Source organism: Anopheles nili, chromosome 2 (genome assembly GCF_943737925.1).
Source record: "Anopheles nili chromosome 2, idAnoNiliSN_F5_01, whole genome shotgun sequence".
Lineage (NCBI taxonomy): Eukaryota > Metazoa > Arthropoda > Insecta > Diptera > Culicidae > Anopheles > Anopheles nili.
Genome location: NC_071291.1, coordinates 56,730,214 through 56,751,040, shown reverse-complemented (window position 1 = coordinate 56,751,040; position 20,827 = coordinate 56,730,214). Strand labels below are relative to the sequence as shown.

The following is a 20,827-nucleotide window of genomic DNA, read 5'->3' as shown; positions in this document are numbered from 1 at the left end:
CAATCGGGAAGGACCTTCCTGATGGAGGCGAGATCGTACGTCGATAGGACCATCGCCCCGGGGAAGGATACATTGTCCTATCGGTGCCATTTTCCTATCAGTGTTCGCTGAGCGAAACCGCTCGCTATAGTGAGGCGGATAAAATCCGGCTTTATTACGATAGTTGGGTTCGGTTGCTAAACCCGACGAGCGCCGGGGATTTATACCAACCAACTCATCCCATCACCCCAAAAAAAAGGGGGCTTCCAAGTGCCACCCAACGCCCACTTCGGTCGCTTTGCGAACGTCGCAGACACGATACGTACGTGTGCCGCTTTTGCGGCACTGGAGTTCATTTCACCGCACCGTTCTCCGTTTACGCTCCGTTTTCTGGGCTCGTGTGGAGCGCTTATCAGAACGCCCATAAGTGATACGTAACGAACCTGATTGGCCTCTGTTTGATCTCATGGCCTGCCGTGCTGGCGTTCGAAAAATGGTTTATCTAGTTCGTTACCACGCGCCTACGACCAGGAGCCCTAGCGACCGTTGGCTCGACGAAATCAGGCGCGTCTTCTCTCGGGCGGCGGATAACCCTTTTCCATGGCACTTTCGCCACTTTTGAAGAGCCATTAGCATGAAGCCACCCGTTCCGGACGATCACCATATCCCGCCCGTAGTCGTCCTTTTGTGTGCCACGAGTGGCGTCTGTTTCGTTGTGCCGAGTGTGCGTTTGTGTGCGAACTCATTACGCGCGACTAATTATTCATGCTTCTTGTGCGTTTAACGTGTTGTTTACCTTGGCCCTTTCCGCGTGCGCGATCGCACGGTGGGTGGCTGATTTTTTGACCTTCTCCAAACACGACCAAAAGGAGAGGGCCAACGGGCGTCGTCGCGGTAGCATCGTTCATTATCCTTATTTGCATAATTTACCCAACCTTTTAACTGCGTGACGTCCCAACTCCTCGAGCGGCAGCCTTTCGATTTTGCATGCGGCATGAGAAAACAAAACACGCACAATGATTGTTTTTTTTCTACTCTCCTGTACCTTTTCTTAACGCACCAAGAAACACCGTCGAGGGTGAGGGGTCCGCAATTAAGCTAAAATTTGCTTTGTTCATCCCTCTTTCCGTGTGGCTGTTTTTTTTTTTATTGTTTGCTGCATTAACGGGTTCAAGATTTTCAATTGCTTTGGGAGTGGATCTGTGGAACACCAACAATGCCGCAGTGCTTCTTCGTTGGGGGTACGATGTCCTTTAAAGGCGTGTCCTTCTGAGGAAAGCCTTGACACCTTGCTGGTACGCTTTATGGGGTTGGGTTTATTTTCAATTTAAACGTGTTCAGCTTTCCTTATCCGTTCTTCCGTCTCGGTTCGTTTTGGTGACTTTCTCCAGGCAAATAGATCGCTTTCAAGCGTGAACGTGTTCGGACGCCTTCTCGACACGCCATCTTAAAATATGGCTAATAATTGAATAGTCGACGAACGCCACGCCACTACGAGCCCATGTTTGGACACGCTCTGTCCTGATTAGGTCTCAACCGCACCACACCGAGGGTGGTGAATAAATTTACAATAAATTCTCGCCCCACCGGCCCGTGTCACAAAGAAAACCATATTTATAGAGCAAACCCCATCGGGCGTCGTAATTTAAATCCCCTCGACGCCCGGGATAAAGGGGGATAACAAAGGCGCCCCCAAAAATCTCGGCCGGATATCGAAAATATTGACAGCCACCGCCGGCTTGTCGACAAGTTGGGGGTCATTTGTTCGAGTTGTTTACGAGATGTCTCTCCTTTCCGCTGCGGGCATGGAAATTAAGTTTTTCCCTGGTTCGCGGGCTGGCCCCCTTTTTTTTTTTGACTGCTTTCTCAGCTGCCCACGGGCAAGGCGGAACTCGAACCCGTGCCCGTAAAGGCCGCCGGCTGGGGTTGAAATGGCACGATCAAGAAGCACAAAACCTCTAAATGCGAGTCAAACTCATCAATAACACAAGTATTGCGAAGTGCGCACGACTGCACAAAACCATAATCTCCCGATCCGCAAAATGCGCTCTCCCATCGTATATTGATATCACGATCTCAATTTAAACTTTTGCATGGCATCTTTACGGCCGTGCCATCGGAGGCTCGCTCGGTCGAACGAGGGAGAAGGTTCGCGTGCGGGCTTGCACAAAAACCACAACAGCACAAGATATTGCATCGATTAGATTAAACTTCATAGGTTTCCATCGTTCTCTGCGGCCGATGCGACGCTGGTCTCCCCGGGGGTGGTTCTCCCAAACCGTTCGGTTTTGCTGGGAAAACCTACCCCTAAACCGTGCGCTCGTACAAAAAACCGCAAACAGTCAGTTTATATTTCAAACATTGTGGTTATGATCGGCGATTGGCCCGGATCTGCATAAGTCGTCGTCATGGCGAACATGTTTGGGTCCACCGGCTCGAGAGCTGCATTCTGGACTGGAGTGGTTCCAATGTGGCCGCTTGGTTGTGCGAACGTTTGGTTCGTTTGCCTGCACGAGCGGAAGAACAACAATCGAGAGCGATGGGATGATCCTTCGCAGTTCGATATTCGAACGCTGACGCTTCCCGGAGAGCTGTTCAATCATGACGGGGTACGGGATTCGGGATCGTTTTCCATTCGATTCGTATATGGGCAGTTATTTCTTTTTTTTGCTTGCTCGCTTCGAATTCGATTGCTTTATTTTCTTCCCACTTGTGGGCTGGATCGAACATGGAGAAACTATTTTCTCTACGATTCGATGATCCATTGACTTAAAGTGCTCTCGTTCTACGAAATCGACCGGTCGACCGTGGATGTAAGTTTTAGGTGAAACGGATATAGAACCGACACGAATTTATATCTCTCGCTGCTAGTGCTGCCTTTCCCATCGGCGGCCAGATCCAGCATGCACCACACACATATGCTCGTTTTCCATATCCGTTGTCGTGAAGCCGGGTGGGATTGAAGCGTTATTTATTGGAGCCTCACTCGACAATCCCGACTCACTCCCCGGCGTGGTTCTGATTCTTATTCGGTGCCTTATCTGTGCCAGATTCTGTGCCAGCACGACTTGCTCGATCTTGCTCGTGACAGGCGGTGATTGTTCTTCTTATATACATTTTTTTTTGTTCACCGTGCCACCGTGTGTGTGGATCGTGCAAAAGTAACGATAGCCACACTCGAACCGGTAATAATGCAGTTCACGAAGTGTGAGACGCGAGATAAATCATTGCAGCGTGCGCACCCGGAGATGATGCGCCGCTCGCTTCGGCTCAAAAGAAGACGAAGCAACTCGGCAGAAAGGCAGAATCGACGTGAACTTCAACAATCTGGTGTTATTACACAATGTGTTCGCTTCTTTTTGCGCTCTTTATATGCTTCAGCGCTCGTTTGGTGGTTGGGAAAAAATATGAGCGAAAAAGAAGCGACTTCCCCAACCAGATTGCTATTGGTTTTGGGCAGATCTTTGCACAAGTCGTAAAATGCAGCACAGCTCGTGTAGTACTGTCCTTCTTTTCGGCTGCAAAAGCACAGCACATCCTGCCCGAATGCTGCATCAACACCGGGCAAAGGTAACCGGTGCGCTAAAAAGGTACGGCTGGAATGAAAATATAGAACCAACCTCAAAAATCCCCCGTCAGACGACGCGTCGACTCGCACAGACAAAAAAAATGCTCGCTTGTAGCGAGAGAAGTTAAACAAAAAAAACGACCGACGGAGTGGAAAGAAATACAACACGCAAAAAGATTACAGCACGTTGTAAATTTGTACCGCGTCTGTCTTTGTCATCCCGTTTGGGCGTTGAAGGGACAGTGAGAGTATTTTTTTTTTTCGTTGGTTCGGTCCCCATTTTGGTGTCGTTTAAAAATATCACAAGCCGCCCGTAAGTGTCCGGCCCTTGAGCGGATGAGGATCCTTGAGGTGGTGGTCCAACTGTTGCTCATAAATCTGGCCCCGTTAAGCGCATACGATTCCGGGCGACACGCGCGGCTTTGCTGTTGCTATTGCTTGGGGTTGGCTGGGTGATGAAATATGGAGACGATTACTCTATTTTATAATGCAGGCCCTTTCCCAGCCCGGAATGGCCGTCGAGGTGGCCAGGTTTTTGGTGTGTTATTAATAATCCGAAGGGTCCTCTTCATTTGCCGCTGGACCGGGGAGTCGTTGAGTGAGTCGAAACAAAGCGGAATCATTTTTCGAATTTATTTTTGCCCTCGTATGCGAGTGCTCCGTACGGGCTGCAGTTTTCCCTCTGTCGTATTAGTCTCAAAAGCGTATTGCTCTCGAATTTATTGTCACCCTGTCAAACGACCGTAATGCATGGTTTTGTTTGAATTTCTTCAAATCGCATGCCACGGCGTGTTGGGAGCGAAATTAACCTTCGTTCTCGATTACCAGGCGACATCTTTTCATCTTCGGTTCGGTAGTTTAATTCAATTTTATTACTTTTGCACCAAATCAAACACACTGTCGGAGCGGGTTTTATGGAGCACTTTTTTTCTTCTTCTTCTTCATCCTGAAAATACCAGAACGTTCGCACCTCTGCAGGCTAAAAACAAAACCCAAACAAAAAAAAAAGAGAAGCACTCTCTAAAACCCTCTCGAATGGTGTCAGCTTTCGAAAACCACATCCTCCCTGTGCCTTTTTGACACACACACACACACACACACACACCATCACACCGAAGGGTGGTAATTTTCTGCACGGTAAACGAAGACGACGCTTCACGCTGAGTTCCTGTTAAAAGCTCCCCGAGTCCGGAGGGTGCAAAAGGTGCTGAAGCATAAATCCTGCATTCCCCCCACCACAAGTCACCCGTCATGCCCCCCCCCCCCCGCCTGTCCATTGGGCGCGATTTAATGAAATCCGGCGAAATCTCAATCTTTGGGAGATTTTCCTCCCGCCTTTGGCCCGAGCGTAGCTGGACCCCGGGGGTTTTGCCTATTTCCCTTGTCACCTGAGAGACGCGCTTGGTTTGGTGTAATAAATTTCAACTTCAGTCGTGAGCCACCATTATTTTTTTTTTTTTGCTGCTTCACCTTTTTGTCTTAAGCTCGCGCCACCCCACGGCGGGTGGATTAAAGAAGTAAAATGAATACGCCATCCCATCATGCGATAAGAGTTAGGGGAGGAGCGTTTTCTATTCCTTTTGTTCAAATTGTTCTTATCAGGTGACACAAATAAAAAACCGTGAAAGGAATATCAAAAGAGATTTGCCAGCGGTGCGCGGTTGGTTAAGCACCACAGTTGGAAGTGGCATTACACGAAAAAGCCAAACCCCCGGGGGTGGCGCAACTGTCCGAGCACACAGCGGATCGCAACCTCGCGACATTTTCCGGCTGAGCGTCGGTTCAATTTTCCGCCAACACCGCGAGCAGTCATTACGCGCTCAAAGGTGGTAACACGGTGGTGTCATATTGTTCCACGCTTCTTATCAGCTGCATAAAGCGCCGTAAAGTATGCAACCACTCAAAGCTTTTCTGCCCGATGGATGGGCTCCGTGTAGCGTAAAACAGGTGAGAAACAAAACCCAACACCATCCCGTCGGCCAGATGTTTCCGATTCAGCGACTCCGGAGCCTGGAACGTCGACGTACTAGGGATCGGAGCTGTTCAGGGTCCGAGGACGAGCTTGCAGCACACCGACATGCACCGACATGGTTCTATTACTCACGGCGAAAGCTTCTACGCTGCCACCGGCACACCGGCGGTACTACCTGCGCTATCTTGTCCGAACCTATTGCACGCAGTCAACTGTGTAGCATATTTTGCATGCTTATGAATAATTTATTCGTGCCTTCCCAGCCTAAAGCCAAGTGCGCCCGTCCGCGAGGTACCGTCTCTAGGGCGCTAGCGCCGTGTTTGGTTGTTTATTTAAACATTTTCTATGTGACTGTTATTTTTTGTCCTTTCACCGCTGTCACTGCATTACCCGCTTATGGTTTGGGGCTTACCGGTTTGGGGCGCAGTTGATCCGGACTCTCCCGAGTTTGCAGCCCGAGACTCCCCATATATCATCCGGCTTGGGCTAGAACTTCACCGTCAAGTGCCCACTTCACCGTAGTTGGCTGGTGTGGATGGAAAGGCACAGACGAGCAGCCGCCAGATAAAGAATTTCCACTCACATACTCTCTAGCTCTGTTCTTTTCTCTCTTCCGGGTGCTGGTTCGACGGCAGCACTGTAATTCCTGGTGCACTCGAACTCTCCCTGCGACGAACCACAGAAGGCAAGGAACGCGTTCCCATGTATATCATTCCACAATTTCTCCACCTTGTTAGTGGGGTTGAAGGCAAGAAGAAGAAAAAAAAAAGCTCCTTCCCTATTGACCGTGGCCGGGTCGGGCTTTTCATCGGCAGAATGGAAAACACTCTCGGTCGAAGTTTTATCACTTATTTTTTTGCTTCTTTCTAACCCGTGGCACTCACCTTCCGAAAGGGGACGCGCATAGCCTGGGCGTAAGCTCGGTCATTGAAAAATAAAAACGGAACGCGGGCAAAGAATTCCGCCACATTGCTCCAGCAAAACACCCGCCGTGGCTGGGCCCACCACATCGCAGCATCGGTGCGCGAGAGAATAGACGAAATTAGTGTCATTTCCATCATTAGCACACACTTCAGTTTAAATGTCATCATCATTATCCCATTTGGCGCCGGTAGCGCTGGCAGTAGCCCTATCAGTCAATTTGCCATAATTAGCGTCGGGAGAGGTTTTGAAAATTTTCCGCACCACGGGCCGCTGGAGAAGCCACCGGGAAAGTGCCACTCACGCCGACCAAGGCGACTGATGATGATGATGATGATGACGGTGTTGGTGATGGTGGTGATGGTGTTTCGCTTCACTCCTCACTCGATCTAATCGTTTGGAAACGACGGATGTCTTTCGAGGCGCACAACCTACAAAAAAAAGGCCGCCCCAAACCGACGGCTGGCTCATTTCACTAGTCGCGGCGCCGCCGTCGGTGTGTGTGTGTGTGTTGTTTTGTCGGTGGGTGGGGGTTGGCGCGCACCCCCTAGGGGATAAATTTGCGAGCAAAACGGTTGCGGTGTCGTATTTGACGCAGCTGGATTTTGCTGCTCACTTGAACGGGCTTTCTCGTGCGATCAGTAGGTGGCAGGTTGCTCGAAGGCTTACATTGATTGCTGTATTAATGGGTGCCAATTTAAGTCTATTACGTTTTCTAAGGAAATGAATTGCTCTGAAATATGGGCGATTGTTTTAAATTCGCCACCGTGGAGTTTAAACAAATAACAGCAGCTCAAGGGCCAAAAGGTATGTAATTAAATGTTACCTTGGACGCAACCGTGTGATGTTAATTAGACGAAATACTTTAGTCACATTTAACGCTGTTGGACCAAAATCTTGGCAGATCCATTTTTTTTTTGCAATTTAAAATGCATCCAAAAATGAATACAGCTTGAAAATGCGCTAAATTGAAATAATTTGCATGCTTAATTGTAGCAAATACTTTAGATACATTATCTTTGGTTCTATCAAAATTCTGCGAAATCCTTTCGTATTTTTCATTTTAAAATCCTTCAATTTCAAGCAATTGTGAAAATTGTTTCCTCGAAACGGGAATAATCTGCATGTTCAACATTAGTAAATATTTTAGTTACATTATGCTTAGTTTGGTCAAAATTCTGGGAAAACCCATCTCTATTTTGCATTTCAAAATCCTCAAACTTCATCCATAAATGAATGTAGTTTCCACGAAAATGGAATACTCTGCCTGTTCAGCTTCAACAAACAAGAGTTCACTGTGCTAGTGCTAAATTGGCTGCTAAATACTGTGACGGGAAAAAGCGCCTCATTTATCAGCAAATTCCGCTCGAACCCAGCGATTTATGGGTGCACGAATACGAATATGCATCTCGAATTGTCCTCACCTACTGCCATTAGTAGTGGGCATGCTGACTACAGCAAGCGGGTTCAAACAGTGCGGCTCTTTATTCTTCCGTGCCGACTAAACGACCCTTTCAACCGGTCAATGCAAATACCTTTTGCCGCTTTGCTGCTGCGCCAGTTCCCGGAGCGCCATTCCCACGCAAAAAGGCGACCCCGTAAGCGGCCATGATGTCTTCATCAACGTCGATCCGGATGGCGTGCTGCAATTGTGCTTCGCGCCCTTCCTGGCTTACGCCTGAAGCCACCGTTTGAGCGTTTTAAGCCGTCGGCAACCGCGCGGACTTTATCTGTAATTAGGGTGTTCGAAAATGTGACAAGCTTAGCTTTAGTATTTACACACGCCGTTCGGAGCGTAATGGCTGTGGCTGGCTTGGCAGGACGTCAGCAGCGAAAGGATATTGCAAATCGCAACCAGCCTCGACCGCACAGTGACTTTGCATACAATCGCACTCGCTGAAAGACGTCACGAAGCTTGCGAGTGTTCCCGTTTTTGTTTCAACCGGTTTTCCGATCGCTCTCGGCCGTTTTGCGGTTTCGCTTGTTGTTCACCCCGAACCGAACCGAGAACAACACCAGCTAAAGGCTTTTTCAGCAATGTGCACCAACGCAGCTGGATGCGGAAACGGCATCGGTATGGAAATCGGGAGAAGTTAATTTAATTATACTCCGATCCCACGATCCCGTTCGCGATCGGGAAGGTGAAGAAACGCCCACCGGCGATCCATAAATATCCATCCGGGCGGGAAATGCGTCCCGTTAAAAGCGGGGCCTTCGCCCGGGACGGTGATCTTTGATCGAAATTATGAAATAAATCTTCCTCCAAATGATAGATATTTACGCGCACCGCGAGCAAGCTTTCGTCCCACTCACCCAATCCGGGACATTGGGCGCTTTAGGGTGTGGGCATACTATTTTTTTTTTTGTTCCTCTATTTTAGCCCCATCATAACGTCCCGGTCGAGATGGCACTCTAAAGTAGATAAAGAACGCCTGCTAGACGGTGACGGTGTCGAGAACGACCTATTCCACCAACGTACAACGTACGTGGTCGAACGAACGAAGATCATCTTCCCGTGAGCCACGACCTGATCCACGATGGAGAAGCGACTTTCAAAGTGAAAAAGTTTGTCGCACGTGAAGTACCCGTGGATGAACGGGAAACGCTCTCGATGGGGGAGACCTTTCTTTATCACAATGTATCGTGCATCGGTGACGTACCCAACCACCCTGGCAGCGAGTGGTTTCCAGCGAGCAGCTTCAGAAAAGCCCCCGAGGCACAAAGTAAATAAATGGAAAGCATAAAAAAAAATCCCAACTCCCCTGCACGGTGGAGACTCGGCCCTTTAGCTGCCCTTCAAAAGGGGCGCGATCCAATCGAGCCAAAGCTCCGGTGGTTTGGTTGCATCGGCGATAATAGCAACGGCAGCGCTCGCACCGATGGACGCGCCAGAATGGGCGAAAGATCGCGATGACTTGTGGACCTTCCCTCGTGCTAGCCCCAGCAGCGCGAAGATTAGATAGAACAGGTCCATGATTTATGCGGTTTGTCCCTGCAACTGCAGCAGAGCTGGGCGACGTCCCACCAGGCAGTGGTGAAGAATTGACTTTGGAGCTGCGTCGTCGTCATCGTCACGGCCCTACACGCGGTCGGGCCATCATTTATTCTTACGTCCTATCGGGGAGGGTTTGGGATAAAAACCCCGTTAGATCGCTGCTGGTGTAGGCAGAGCCTGGGTGAAGATAAATAATCCTCTAGCCACGTATAGGGTGGAAAAAGTAATGGAATCCCATCTAACAAAAAAAAAAAGACCGAAGCATCGAATGCATATTGAACCCGACTCGGCCTCGGGGCCTGCGAGAACACTCAAATCGCGATCGTTAAAAGTGATGAGTTTCAAATGAGCGGATATTAAAATGAAATGTCAAAACCATCCGCTCTGCGCGCGTGTGGCGTTCGGTGGCGATAAAAATGTCATATGCCAAACGCGCGGGGCGTAGCAGTACCATAAAACAAGAAAATCTTCTCGGAAGCTCCACCCGGACCTAATGGTTTGCGGCTGATGAAGGGAAGGAAGAGAAAAAAAAAAAGCACATTCAATCCGGTACTCAATTACGCAACCCCTGGTCCAAGCACGAGAGAACGATCGATCCGTGCGAGGCAAAGCAGCTTTCGCTGGTCTAGTGTGTGGTCGTAGGTGCTGGATGGAAGAAGTTTTATGTTTTCTTATCACCGCTCGGGAACAGATATTTCTCCGTGGCAATAAAAACCAGCATAGAATGACCGACGCACTACCATAACCAATAAAGAGGAAAAAAGAAACCTTCCACCACGATGGGTCGAAAGAAATATAACTTTAATTCGACGCATTATTTTTATGAAGCATTACGATCGCATTTTTACGACCAAAACGACCACACCACTTGGAAGAAAGGCTCCGGTGTCATTCATCGTGTTCCAGCTGGAGGACCTGTGACACTACATAATGAAATCAGCATGAAAAACCCCCAATCCGGGTGGACACCGAAATATGAACGGATATCGCGTAAGGCTATTAACGTGCGGTCGTGTTTTGGTTAATTATTTAAAAGATCCTCCGTCGGACGCTGCTTACGGTGTGGGAAATTTAAAAAAAATCCCACAGCATCCGGAAGCCTTAAAACATGCGAAAGGAAACAAACCTACAACTAGTAAAACAAGCGCCTGATAAGGCTAATTTAATAAACCGTCGAATGGTTGCGCCCGGCCCATAAATTGTGCCTCACGTGCCTGCCAAATTAAAACATCGAAAGATCAGTAGCTTTTAATATGCTTTTATCGGCACCACTAAATCATCCTTAATGGGCGGCGTGCGCAAATCCAAGAACGCTAACACAAACCATTACGGTTGCTTCGAGCTTTCTCCGGGCCCAAGGACAAAGGGTGGGCCATAATTTCGTGGTGTGTTCGTCCGTTTTTGGGGATGTCCTTCCGTAAATTTGCTCTCCCACGCGGAGGAGGGTGCAAAACCTGCCCTGTCTTATCGCGTGTGGTAATGGTTGCGTTTCGTGGGCCTGCGAGCGTTCGAAAACGCGCCTGCGCCTTATCTCAAATGGCGCATCACTGTGGTGGGTGAAATTGGAGATACATTTTTACGATCGCTTGTCGATAGTGTACGGTGGCTTGCTTGCGCTGCGTTCGTCCTTTATTTGTAGCTTTGTTTGTTTGCCAGCCGATCGCCGGCCGCGAAAGGCCACAACTTCTCCCGATCGTTTTCTGGCGGGTTTTATGGGCGATCATAAATTTTCCCCTCCACGAAATGTACCATTAATTTGTCTTTAATTTGGTCCGGCGCGAGGAGAACGTGTTTGTGTGTGTGTGTGCCAAGACGCCGGCGGCTCCACAGGGGAGATTGGTGGCAAAACGTCAACCTAGAAAACGCGTCTAGAACCCCAACCGGTCTGTCGAAGTTTGCAAAGTTTTCTAATTTATGGGCGTTTATTAAATATGCTAAAACTCCGCGAGATCTGGCTGCAGGTCGATGATCCTTGCGATCGTCGAGTTTGGCTGCTGAAGGGAGGATCGTTCACACACACACACACACACAGATTAAAAGGGGTGACATTCCACATCCACGGTTCGTCAGTAGCTTGATACGACGATTCACGCCCGAAAGATCAAAAGTCGAAAATCGGACAGGTTTGACTCTTTCTCGTCGCCATCGCAGTGTCAAGCGATCCTATAAGTTACCGCTAGTTTCGACTTCGATTGGCCCAAACCAGGTCCTCATGGAACTTCCACAACATCCCAGAGTCGGTTGCGATTGTCAGAATGATAAATTTACGATCACCGATCGAGCCGCGAGGAAAAAACAGGGAGATCACTCGAACCATGTCGGTGGCTTCTTAACGCGTCCAAGCCTTAAGCCCTTCCTAAGGGACAACCGGTCCGGTGGATTAGTGAATTGTGTGAGCCTTCTTAAGCCCCCTTTCGAGCACGCTGGTGCGGAATGTGTCTCCCAACGCGACGAAGAAATGAAGCATATTGTCGCCTGTCACGTGTCAAGAAGTGGTGCTGGGAAGTCAGAAGTTTGCTGCGGTCGGGTTCTGGTTTCTCATCGCACGCGGAAATCTCACTCGCTCTCTGGGGGCTGCTGTCACAGTCGAAGACTGATTAATCCGTTTTGCTACAACCGCCACCATCGTGCACATTAACAGCGCATACATTAGAGAGCACTTAATCTACAGGCATGGATCGACATGTAACGAGGCTTTTCTTTCGATTGGTATGGCGTAGAGGCAAACGAGCAGCGAGATAGAATCGTCGCACATAAGCATGAAACCGATATAAATAGTTCAATAATCTCTCTCCTCTTCTGCTCCGGAAAACATGACCACAAATGACAGCAGTTTTTAGCGACCGATTTTCTCGATTGGCGGCTTAAAGCGCGGTTTGTCATTTCGAAATCTATCTCTAAATTCCCATACCCATAAAACGCTCGTTTCTTCGTCATAGAGCCGTCGTAAAATTCAAATGACCGGTCGGGGGGTTTTTTTTTTTAAAGTCCACCCCACTTTTGTTTCATGGAACAACGGAACAAAAAAAAAGCAGCTATCCACTCGAGATTCGCTCGTTAGTAGCAAAATATATTAACCACTAATAGGCGTCGTTCGCATATTTGCTTGGTTAAATGATGCCGAGCCGGACTTTACGACCGTGGAAACCAGAATTCATGGTCCGTGAAAAATTCGCCCAACACCACAACCGTTTTTTTTTTGCTTCCTCAAACGAACTCGCAACGACAACGAAACCGTACCTCCCTGGAAGGATGAAACCCGAAGCTGGTTGGCATGTTTGGCTCCGTTTGCCGAACTCTACACTCGCACGGTGAAACCGTCAGGCATTTATCAATCAATCACACGTCCTTTTTGAGTTCACGCTGGCGGCTCGAGCTAGAACTCGGACCTCCAGGAATCACAAACAATCGCGTGATGCCCATTTGGCTGGGCCTGTCCAAATAGCAACATTCTAACGTCCCGACCGCCGGCTCGAATCGTGTGGTTCTATCGCTGATTGTAGCTTTTCGCCTCGAAACTGGCCACCTTCAGGGCCAGGGTGGCATGGAAGCGTCTAATTCGTGAAACGGGCGAATAATTTACAACTGGATTGTGAATAATTAATTGTTGTCAGCGCTCTCGGCGCGCATGGTGGAGCGTGTTTTCGTGTTTTTTTTTTTATTAAAAACCTGCCTTCTCAGCGGGCCAGAACGCGTCATGGGGGAAAAGACGTCCCGCGATCTAATTAGGTGTAGCCGAAATTCGACATCATTAACCACCGCTCTCGACAAGGTGCTTTAGCGCGCTCGAGTGCTCGTTGAAGGGCTCTTTCTTTGGGGATGTCATTTCCCGCCGGCTCGCTTTACGAAGATGTTACACGAGCGCAAATGGACGAATTCGAAAATAAAGACATTACACTTGGCCGGCGTGAGCCAAGGATACGGTGGAGATGGCGCTCGTCAACCTTTCGCCCTCAGGGTGTTGTTTGTTTTCTTCCTTCCCAACCGAGCCCAGTGACATTCGCATCGGATGAGCCCTGAAAAGGGCTTCCAGCGTCGCGCGGTAAACGATCCATCAGCGCAACTTAAGGGCGCACCTATGATTATCCTGTAATCGCGATCGTTTATTTTATTTCATAAAATTTAATACCTTCAAGAATAAATACCGTTCATCCGGACCGACCTTAACCTGTCCACGGATCGTGGCTCCATCCAGCGGGAGGAGGCGCAATTTATAGAGCAATCTGAAGCGAGAATGCCCTCGCATGCTTTTCCCCATTATCCTCGCGAGCGTAATCGTCGGGCGGGCGTATTATATGGTGCTCCAGCTCTGCCCGAACAGTGCGTGCGATGTTTAAACCCATCAACCGGGCGCCGCGTACAAACCAGGCCTACAACTTCATTTAACGGTTGCCGACGCCACCACATGCAAGGAACCGCAGGGCAAATTATTTAGCTTTGCATTATGCCGTTGTAAATCGTCGAATGGCGTTTTTTCCTTCGCGTATTGGCTCGTGCGCGCGGGCTTTTTGTATTAGGAAATCCATTAGTCCCAGCGAAGGCTGTTACAAACCCGAGCTCGGTGTGTTAAATCGAACGCCATCGCCCTGTTTCGGGAGGCGTGTTCCGACGTAGAAGAGGCGCACGTGCATACGCGGACGGCTTGTGATTGTACGCATCAATCAATTATGCAGTGATGGGAAGAACGTTTTATTAATGTTTTATCATACATAAAATCATGCCTTCGAGTCGGTCGGACGGGAGAGAGCAACACCGTCCCATTAAACGAGCGCGAAAATGACGAAAACGGTGTCCTTTTGGTCCCCGCTGCACTGTTGGTTTGGTGGGATGGACAAATAAAGGATCAATAATGCAGACGCGTGTGCAACAAGAATGCACAATTTTTAATTGCATCGACACAAACACTCTCAAACGATAAACTCTCCGGCAGTAGTCATTAATGTATGTGATGATTTTTTGCTGCATAATCCCTGCATGCAAACCTTTATTACAGTTTCAATTTTACGCAATTACATAACCGATTGATCAAGAGATCTTGCATTACTATGGCTCTAATGCAGTTGGAGTTTTTTTATGAACTGAATTTTGAGCAATGTTGTAGCGCAGAATGTTTAGAATGCTCTCAAAATAAATAGCTAAAAATCCATCATTCAACTTTCTTGATTTGCACAAACATTGAGCTAAAAACCCACAATATAACTTGTGTCCGGACTTTTCCCACTGTGCGATGGCGGTATCAAAACGCGCCCGGTAATTTGATGGAAAAACGCGCAGCCAATGCTACTTACACGAACCCATGGCCTGCTGCTGCTGCTCATCCGGCACTTTGAAGCCACTTTCTGCACCTTGAAAAGTATCCCACCTCAGCCGGATGACGGCAACGACGACGACGACGACGATGACGATGATCTGCCGTGCGACTGCTGTGCTGCATGCGGGCCCCAGCTGCGTTTCCACTTATCTTTGATGTGATTTTAATAATTTATTTTATTGAACCATTTATCGGCGTTATCGGGCTGGGGCGTTTGGTTCAGCCGTAACCAAGCTGGGCGAGAGAATGATGAACGAGAACCACCGTGAACGGGAACGGGCTGTGGAGATAGCGTGGTTCCCCCCGGGTGGGAAAAGGATTCATTCGCCGAAGCAGCTGATATGCGACCGCGAAAGCAACCCCCGGTGGAAGAGATCTTAACGCCACCGGATGCTCGGTGTCACGCGGGCTGAAATTAGATACGTTAAGTGCTGCAAACGGCTCGTTATTATAACCGGGCGGAGTTTAGATAAAGCAAGCAGCTGGCCCAGCTCAAACCTCGCCAAGTCTGATGCTGCGACTCATCAAAAGTGTCGTAAAACTTGCAAATGATCCGGCGCGCTTGGAATGTAACCGACCGCCTGTCAGGAGGCACAATTTGCGCTATCGCACTCGTTTGCGGGAAAAACTTTAACAAATGTCCGTGAAGATACCGGGGCAAGCATCATAAGTACCGTCGGGCGCAAACAAAGGCGCAAAGGATGGGTTTCCCAGGCGAAGCACTCACAAACCCCGCTCGGCAAAAACGGGCTTTCATCCCGACCTGTCCGCAATACGAGATTCATTTTAAATACTCCCATAAATTATCAATTTTTCATTTATATTACTACCACGCAAAGGGGCAACGTGAACAGCAAAGCAATCCCGTATCTCGCTGTGGCCGGAAGCTGGAAGCGTGAAAAATGGTCACACCAGCAGAGTGTCCTTTTTGTGTGACTCCTTTGTGTGATCGGGCTTCGGGGAAGCGAATACACAACCGGGCGGGTGTACCACCAGAGCCAGCTCGATCGTCTTCGTCCTTGCTCGTCCTTTTACCGGTCGTGTGCAGGCGAAAGGCGATTTCCGCCACGTCGAACGAAACGCAGAAAGATGAGCGCTGCTGGAAGGACTCCCGGGGTCCTGTGCGAATATCTCACCACCCAGCAGTTGAGACATAAATTTTCTCCATTTTCCATTAGACGTTTTGCCCACCCTCCCAGGGCGGTGGCCATTTAAAAAGGAAATCCGATATTAACGTCGCCGGCGCAACCCCGAGTGTGAGTTTCCACAGGCGGTTCTTCTTCATCCGGAGCGGCGGCGTTTGGCGATAGTTGTCGAAGAAATGTATCACTTTTCAGTGGCCACCAGCGTCGGGTTGCGTTGCGAATGCAATTTCCGTCTCTCTGAACTCCGCGCGGGCTCATGGGAGCTTTTTGCTGGAGCTTTTGATTGAATTAAAGTGCTCTAGCGGCGAGTCGCGTGGGGGTGGCTTTAAATGCCGCCATTTTAATCGTCGCTTTAAGATGCAATCGCCGTTGGCACAAAGTTCGGCCCATCTTCTACGGGAAAACATTCGCCTACACGGTGTCAGTGTGATTTTCCAGTAATCCTGGGAAATGAGAATGTGAAAAAGGGGCTATTTCGTGCGCATCCCTACCCATTACACGAGATCGTGAGCCAACCATTCACGGGAAGATCCGGCGCGCGGCGACAGGAATCCATTCGCCCGAGGGCAATTTGATCGTCTGATTTGCGAAACGATCGAGCGCTGTAATTGGATCCGTCAGGTCCAGGCGATGAGCGCAAACTGCGAAGGAAAACCCACCCTGTTTTTCCACTCCCGCCAACCTGGAGCAGTTTTCCTTCAGCTTTGTCGCGCTTGTGAAATTAATTACATGCTAAGATTTCCGTTTGGCAGCCTCGCGTGCACTCAGACCTGTCAGAGAAGAGAGAGAGAAAGACCTCGCACGCACCAAGTGCTCCGTGATACCGGTTTGCCTGCCGGGGGTTCTGCGTCACCTTGCGGCCGTTAGAATCCTCCACCGGCTCCTGAAATGTGGTCTCCCGCAGGCCATTCCTATCGATTCTGGGTACCACCACCGCTGGGCTGGGTAAAGTGAGTGCAAATGATATAAAGTGGGCATAATGAAAGGCTTCCTGGTGGCGGTGTGGCGTTGGTTGCTGCTACTGGCCACGTTTCACTCGGACGGCCTTCACGGTTAGGCCTTCACGGCCCTGTGGCTGTGGTTAGCCGAAAAGAAAGGCTCCGTTAGCCCGGGCAGCGAGGGAAACACGAGCTGCAACGTCGAGATTAGACGCAATTAACGTCAGTAACGAGTGCAAATGTTCTGACAGCTTCCCGATTGGTTGATTGATTTCACGCCGGCCGGTTTGCTGGACCTTGGGGTCCTCCCGGGGGGCTCGTTTTTTTGCGTACGTGGAACTAGAACCGTCGACTATTACGCCCGTCATTAGCACGTGGATGGAGTCCTTAAACGTATGTGCTTGTTTCTTTCGTTGAGGTAATTCGACCTTTCGACCTAGCTGCATAAACGCGAAGTTTCGAAGCTTGTTTCGAAGCTTCTCCGTTCAACGGATAATTGTGCGAAAACCTATACGATCCGGGAGGAAAAATTATACTAATTAGAGTTGGAATTGGGTCTGCGGCAAATTGCGTAGTAATAATTCGGTCACGTAGTAATAATGAAATTAGGAATTTGATCCAGAATTAATGTCCACTGCCCTACCGAAGAACTAGGTTTGTTCTTGGTATCTCGATTTCTTGTGAAACCCTCGCGTCGTCTCAACTGCCAAAGTACTGCCAAACCCAACAAATTGCCCCCAAACCCACCACCGAGGAGCGATTCCCTCCCGTAACACAATCAATCACATCTCGGATTGTTTCTTTTTTTTTTTTAGTTTCGCACAAACTCTCCCGAGGCAAAAGCTTTTTTCCAAGCTTCCGTCAACGGGACATGATTGGAGGGGAGCACGTTCCGGGTCACACCGGACGTCACCCCGGAGAGAGAGAGAGAGATAAAAAAAACATCAACCCACCCCACACTAGCCTGCGACAGCGCGCGCATCCTCGTAGCTTTGGTCGTATTCCGTTGATGAAATTGTGGCCAGACTGACAGCGCGTTCCGGCAAACGTTATTTCCCCCGAGCATAATCAGCCGTCCCGTAATGGGAGAGGATGAAATGATGCTGATTTTGTTTTCTTCTTCTTCTTCGTGTTCCTTTCGTTCGGTTCTTCTCGCCGTCCTCGATCTCGTGGAAGCTTTGCATCAAAACTTTTTCCAACTAGCATCCCTACGCGAACGTGTCTCCACCATGGGAGAAAAAACAGGGAACACATTCCGTTCCAAACCCGGAGCGTAAGAGATCGCCTTAGAATCGTCGGGAAAATGACATCAAGTGAAAGGAGAGAGAGAGAGAGAGAGAAAAAAAAAACCACCCCAAAAGCAGCACCCTAATAACAGGACCCCGAGAGAGAGGCTGGCCGGGAACAGCAACGCGGTGAAAAGGGAATAAAAACATGCGGTGCAAATTATGCTACAGCCCTCGACCGATGATCATGTTTCCACGGGTGTTTGAACAATGTCTATATGATAATTTATGCAAATCCGTTCGCTCGCGATAATCACTATGCGCCGGTTTGGTTGGTTTTGGTGGGAGGAGGGTTGCGCGAACGAGGTCGCGGATCTGGGAGAACCCAGCGTTTATGTAAAACAGTCGTTCGCGCGTCGAAGCGTGCCGGGAATGTAGATTTTCATTCCACAAGCAACACACACACCAACACACATGCCACGGTTGGCCCCGAGCGCGATTTCCCGGGAGATGGAAAAAAGGGATAATGTTTTCACACACACGAAAAAAAAAGACTTCTAAAAGAACCTTCTACTGGCCCGCGCAAGGACGAGTGCTTCTTTTTTTTTTCGCGTCACCGTATGCGCCACACAATCGCACGGCAAGCGGTCAGGGCGTTAATTGGTCCCGAGCGAAGCGAATCGTGATGAAAAGCGCTCACAGATAAGGCTCCCCCGATCGGGTTACAGCGGCTTTAATCGAATGTGCGGCTGGATGGTCGCTTTTGCTGCGATCGCTAGCAGAAGAAGCGAGAATCGGCCCCATCGGACCACAACCACCACCCATATAACATAACTGTGAACGAAGGAGGTCTCTCTCTCTCTCTTTCTGAGTAGAATCATGCACAAAACCCACCCGATGACGATGTGCGAATGGTGGGATGGTTTCGCATTCTTAATCGAGTCGTTTTACAGAGCCCTCGAGGTTCCTCGAGAACCCTACGGTTCTGATCGAACCATAATTCGCCAGCAATGGTTGTGAGGCACAACGAAAAAAAAAGCAGAAACCCACCGTGATTAATGCTCAAGTTCACCCAAGACCCCCGGTAGGCATTGATACTTGAGAATCTCACCACGGTTGGGGTCCTCGGTAGGGGTTTAGGACCAGTTATTCGCATTTTTTCTCGCTTTCTCTCCACCATGCAACCGACCTGAGGGAAGAACGTAACGGAACTGTGCCGTTTCTCTAATTTAATTATAGTTCTTACACGCTTGTCGCCCCCCTGCACGTCCAGAATCGACTCCAGCTGGTTCTCCCCAGGTCTTCGAGTTCCTGCATCGCTTCCTTCCTGCCAAGCACCGCCGAGCGCTTTATGAATAGATAATTTCATCGCACCTGTAACCCAACTCCAAACACGCGTTACTAACCGTTACGCTTTTCATTTGCTCTTTCCTTTGCAGGTGACGTCCTGTCCGGCGTGTGCTTCGTTGGCCAGCTCGATACGCACTCGCTCGCGATGTTCCTGCTGATTCCGCTCGTCATCTACCTGTCCGTCGGTGGGATCTTCCTGCTGGCCGGGTTCGTATCACTATTCCGCATCCGCACCGTGATGAAGCACGACGGCACGCGAACGGATAAGCTCGAGCGGTTAATGCTACGGATCGGGTTCTTTAGCGGGCTGTTTATCCTGCCATCGCTCGGCTATCTCGCCTGTCTGTTCTACGAGTACTACCACTTCGACGACTGGATGATCCAGTGGAACCGGCAGATGTGCAAGATCTTCTCCATCCCATGCCCGGCGGTTCGAGGCCACGGGATCGGTTCACCGGACGAAAGCAAACCCATCTTCCACGTGTACATGGTGAAGTACGTCTGCTCGATGCTGGTCGGTGTCACCTCAAGCGTGTGGCTGTGGTCCGGCAAGACGGTCGTCAGCTGGCGGCAGTTTGCCGAACGTCTCCAGGGCAAGGACACGCGGAGTCGCGGTGCGTACGTCTAGTAGAGGGTAACGCGGGTGCGCATCATCGCTCACCATCCGGCGGTGCGCATTACCGCGCGAGTCATTAGATTTTAGGACGAGGCGTATCGCCACATCACATCACAACACCCCCAACGGATCACAAGGATGGTACATCATCAACATCACGGAGGTCATCGATCGTCATCATCACCCGCAGACTCAACCGAACGCCTCAAAAACGCTAACCCAAGAGAATGGGACGAGGATACACGTAGAAGAACCGAGAGCGAATGCGAAAGGACAGTTCCGACGTATCCCAACGGTGGAACACCTTATTCCTCTAAACGCTCGTCTAGAAGGAGCACACCCACACACCTAGTTAATAGAAGCGCGTTTCGTTCGAGCTAATTTCCGCGAATGACCAAATAATCTGTGTAGTAGCAAGTGCAGTTAGGATTATTCGTTGCATCCCCCAAATTGCAAGTTAGTGTACAGATGGTGGTAGGCTTCTCAAACTTCTCGTACGATGTGAACCCACCCACTATTTTCTCGCTAAACAGGCGGAGGTTAGCTTACCGACATTGCCGCGCTGCTATACACAAAGTAACCCTCTGACTAGCCATTACATTAGCAAGGATCAACAGGACAGTGCTCCCGCAGCGACGGTTACGGGCGCTCTCCGACGCGCGGTTAGAGATTATACAGAGATTCCTGTAGCGATGCATTTTGTGCCGAGAGACTAAGAGTGTGTAGAAGTGTCGCCATCGTTAAGTAAACCCCCAACGGGATTGCGACGTTACACCTCACGTACGTGTTTAGGTGCTCGCACGTGC

General features: G+C 49.5%; 1 protein-coding gene across 1 annotated transcript in view; it reads left to right on the top strand.

The window, feature by feature from the left end:
- Positions 1-20,033, top strand: part of LOC128726652 (frizzled) — a 184,783-nt gene extending 164,750 nt beyond the window's left edge. Inside the window, exon 5 of the mRNA XM_053820475.1 lies at positions 19,495-20,033. Within this exon, the coding sequence (XP_053676450.1) occupies positions 19,495-20,033 (539 nt within the window). The remainder of the gene's footprint in view (positions 1-19,494) is intronic.
- Positions 20,034-20,827: the final 794 nt, after the last annotated feature.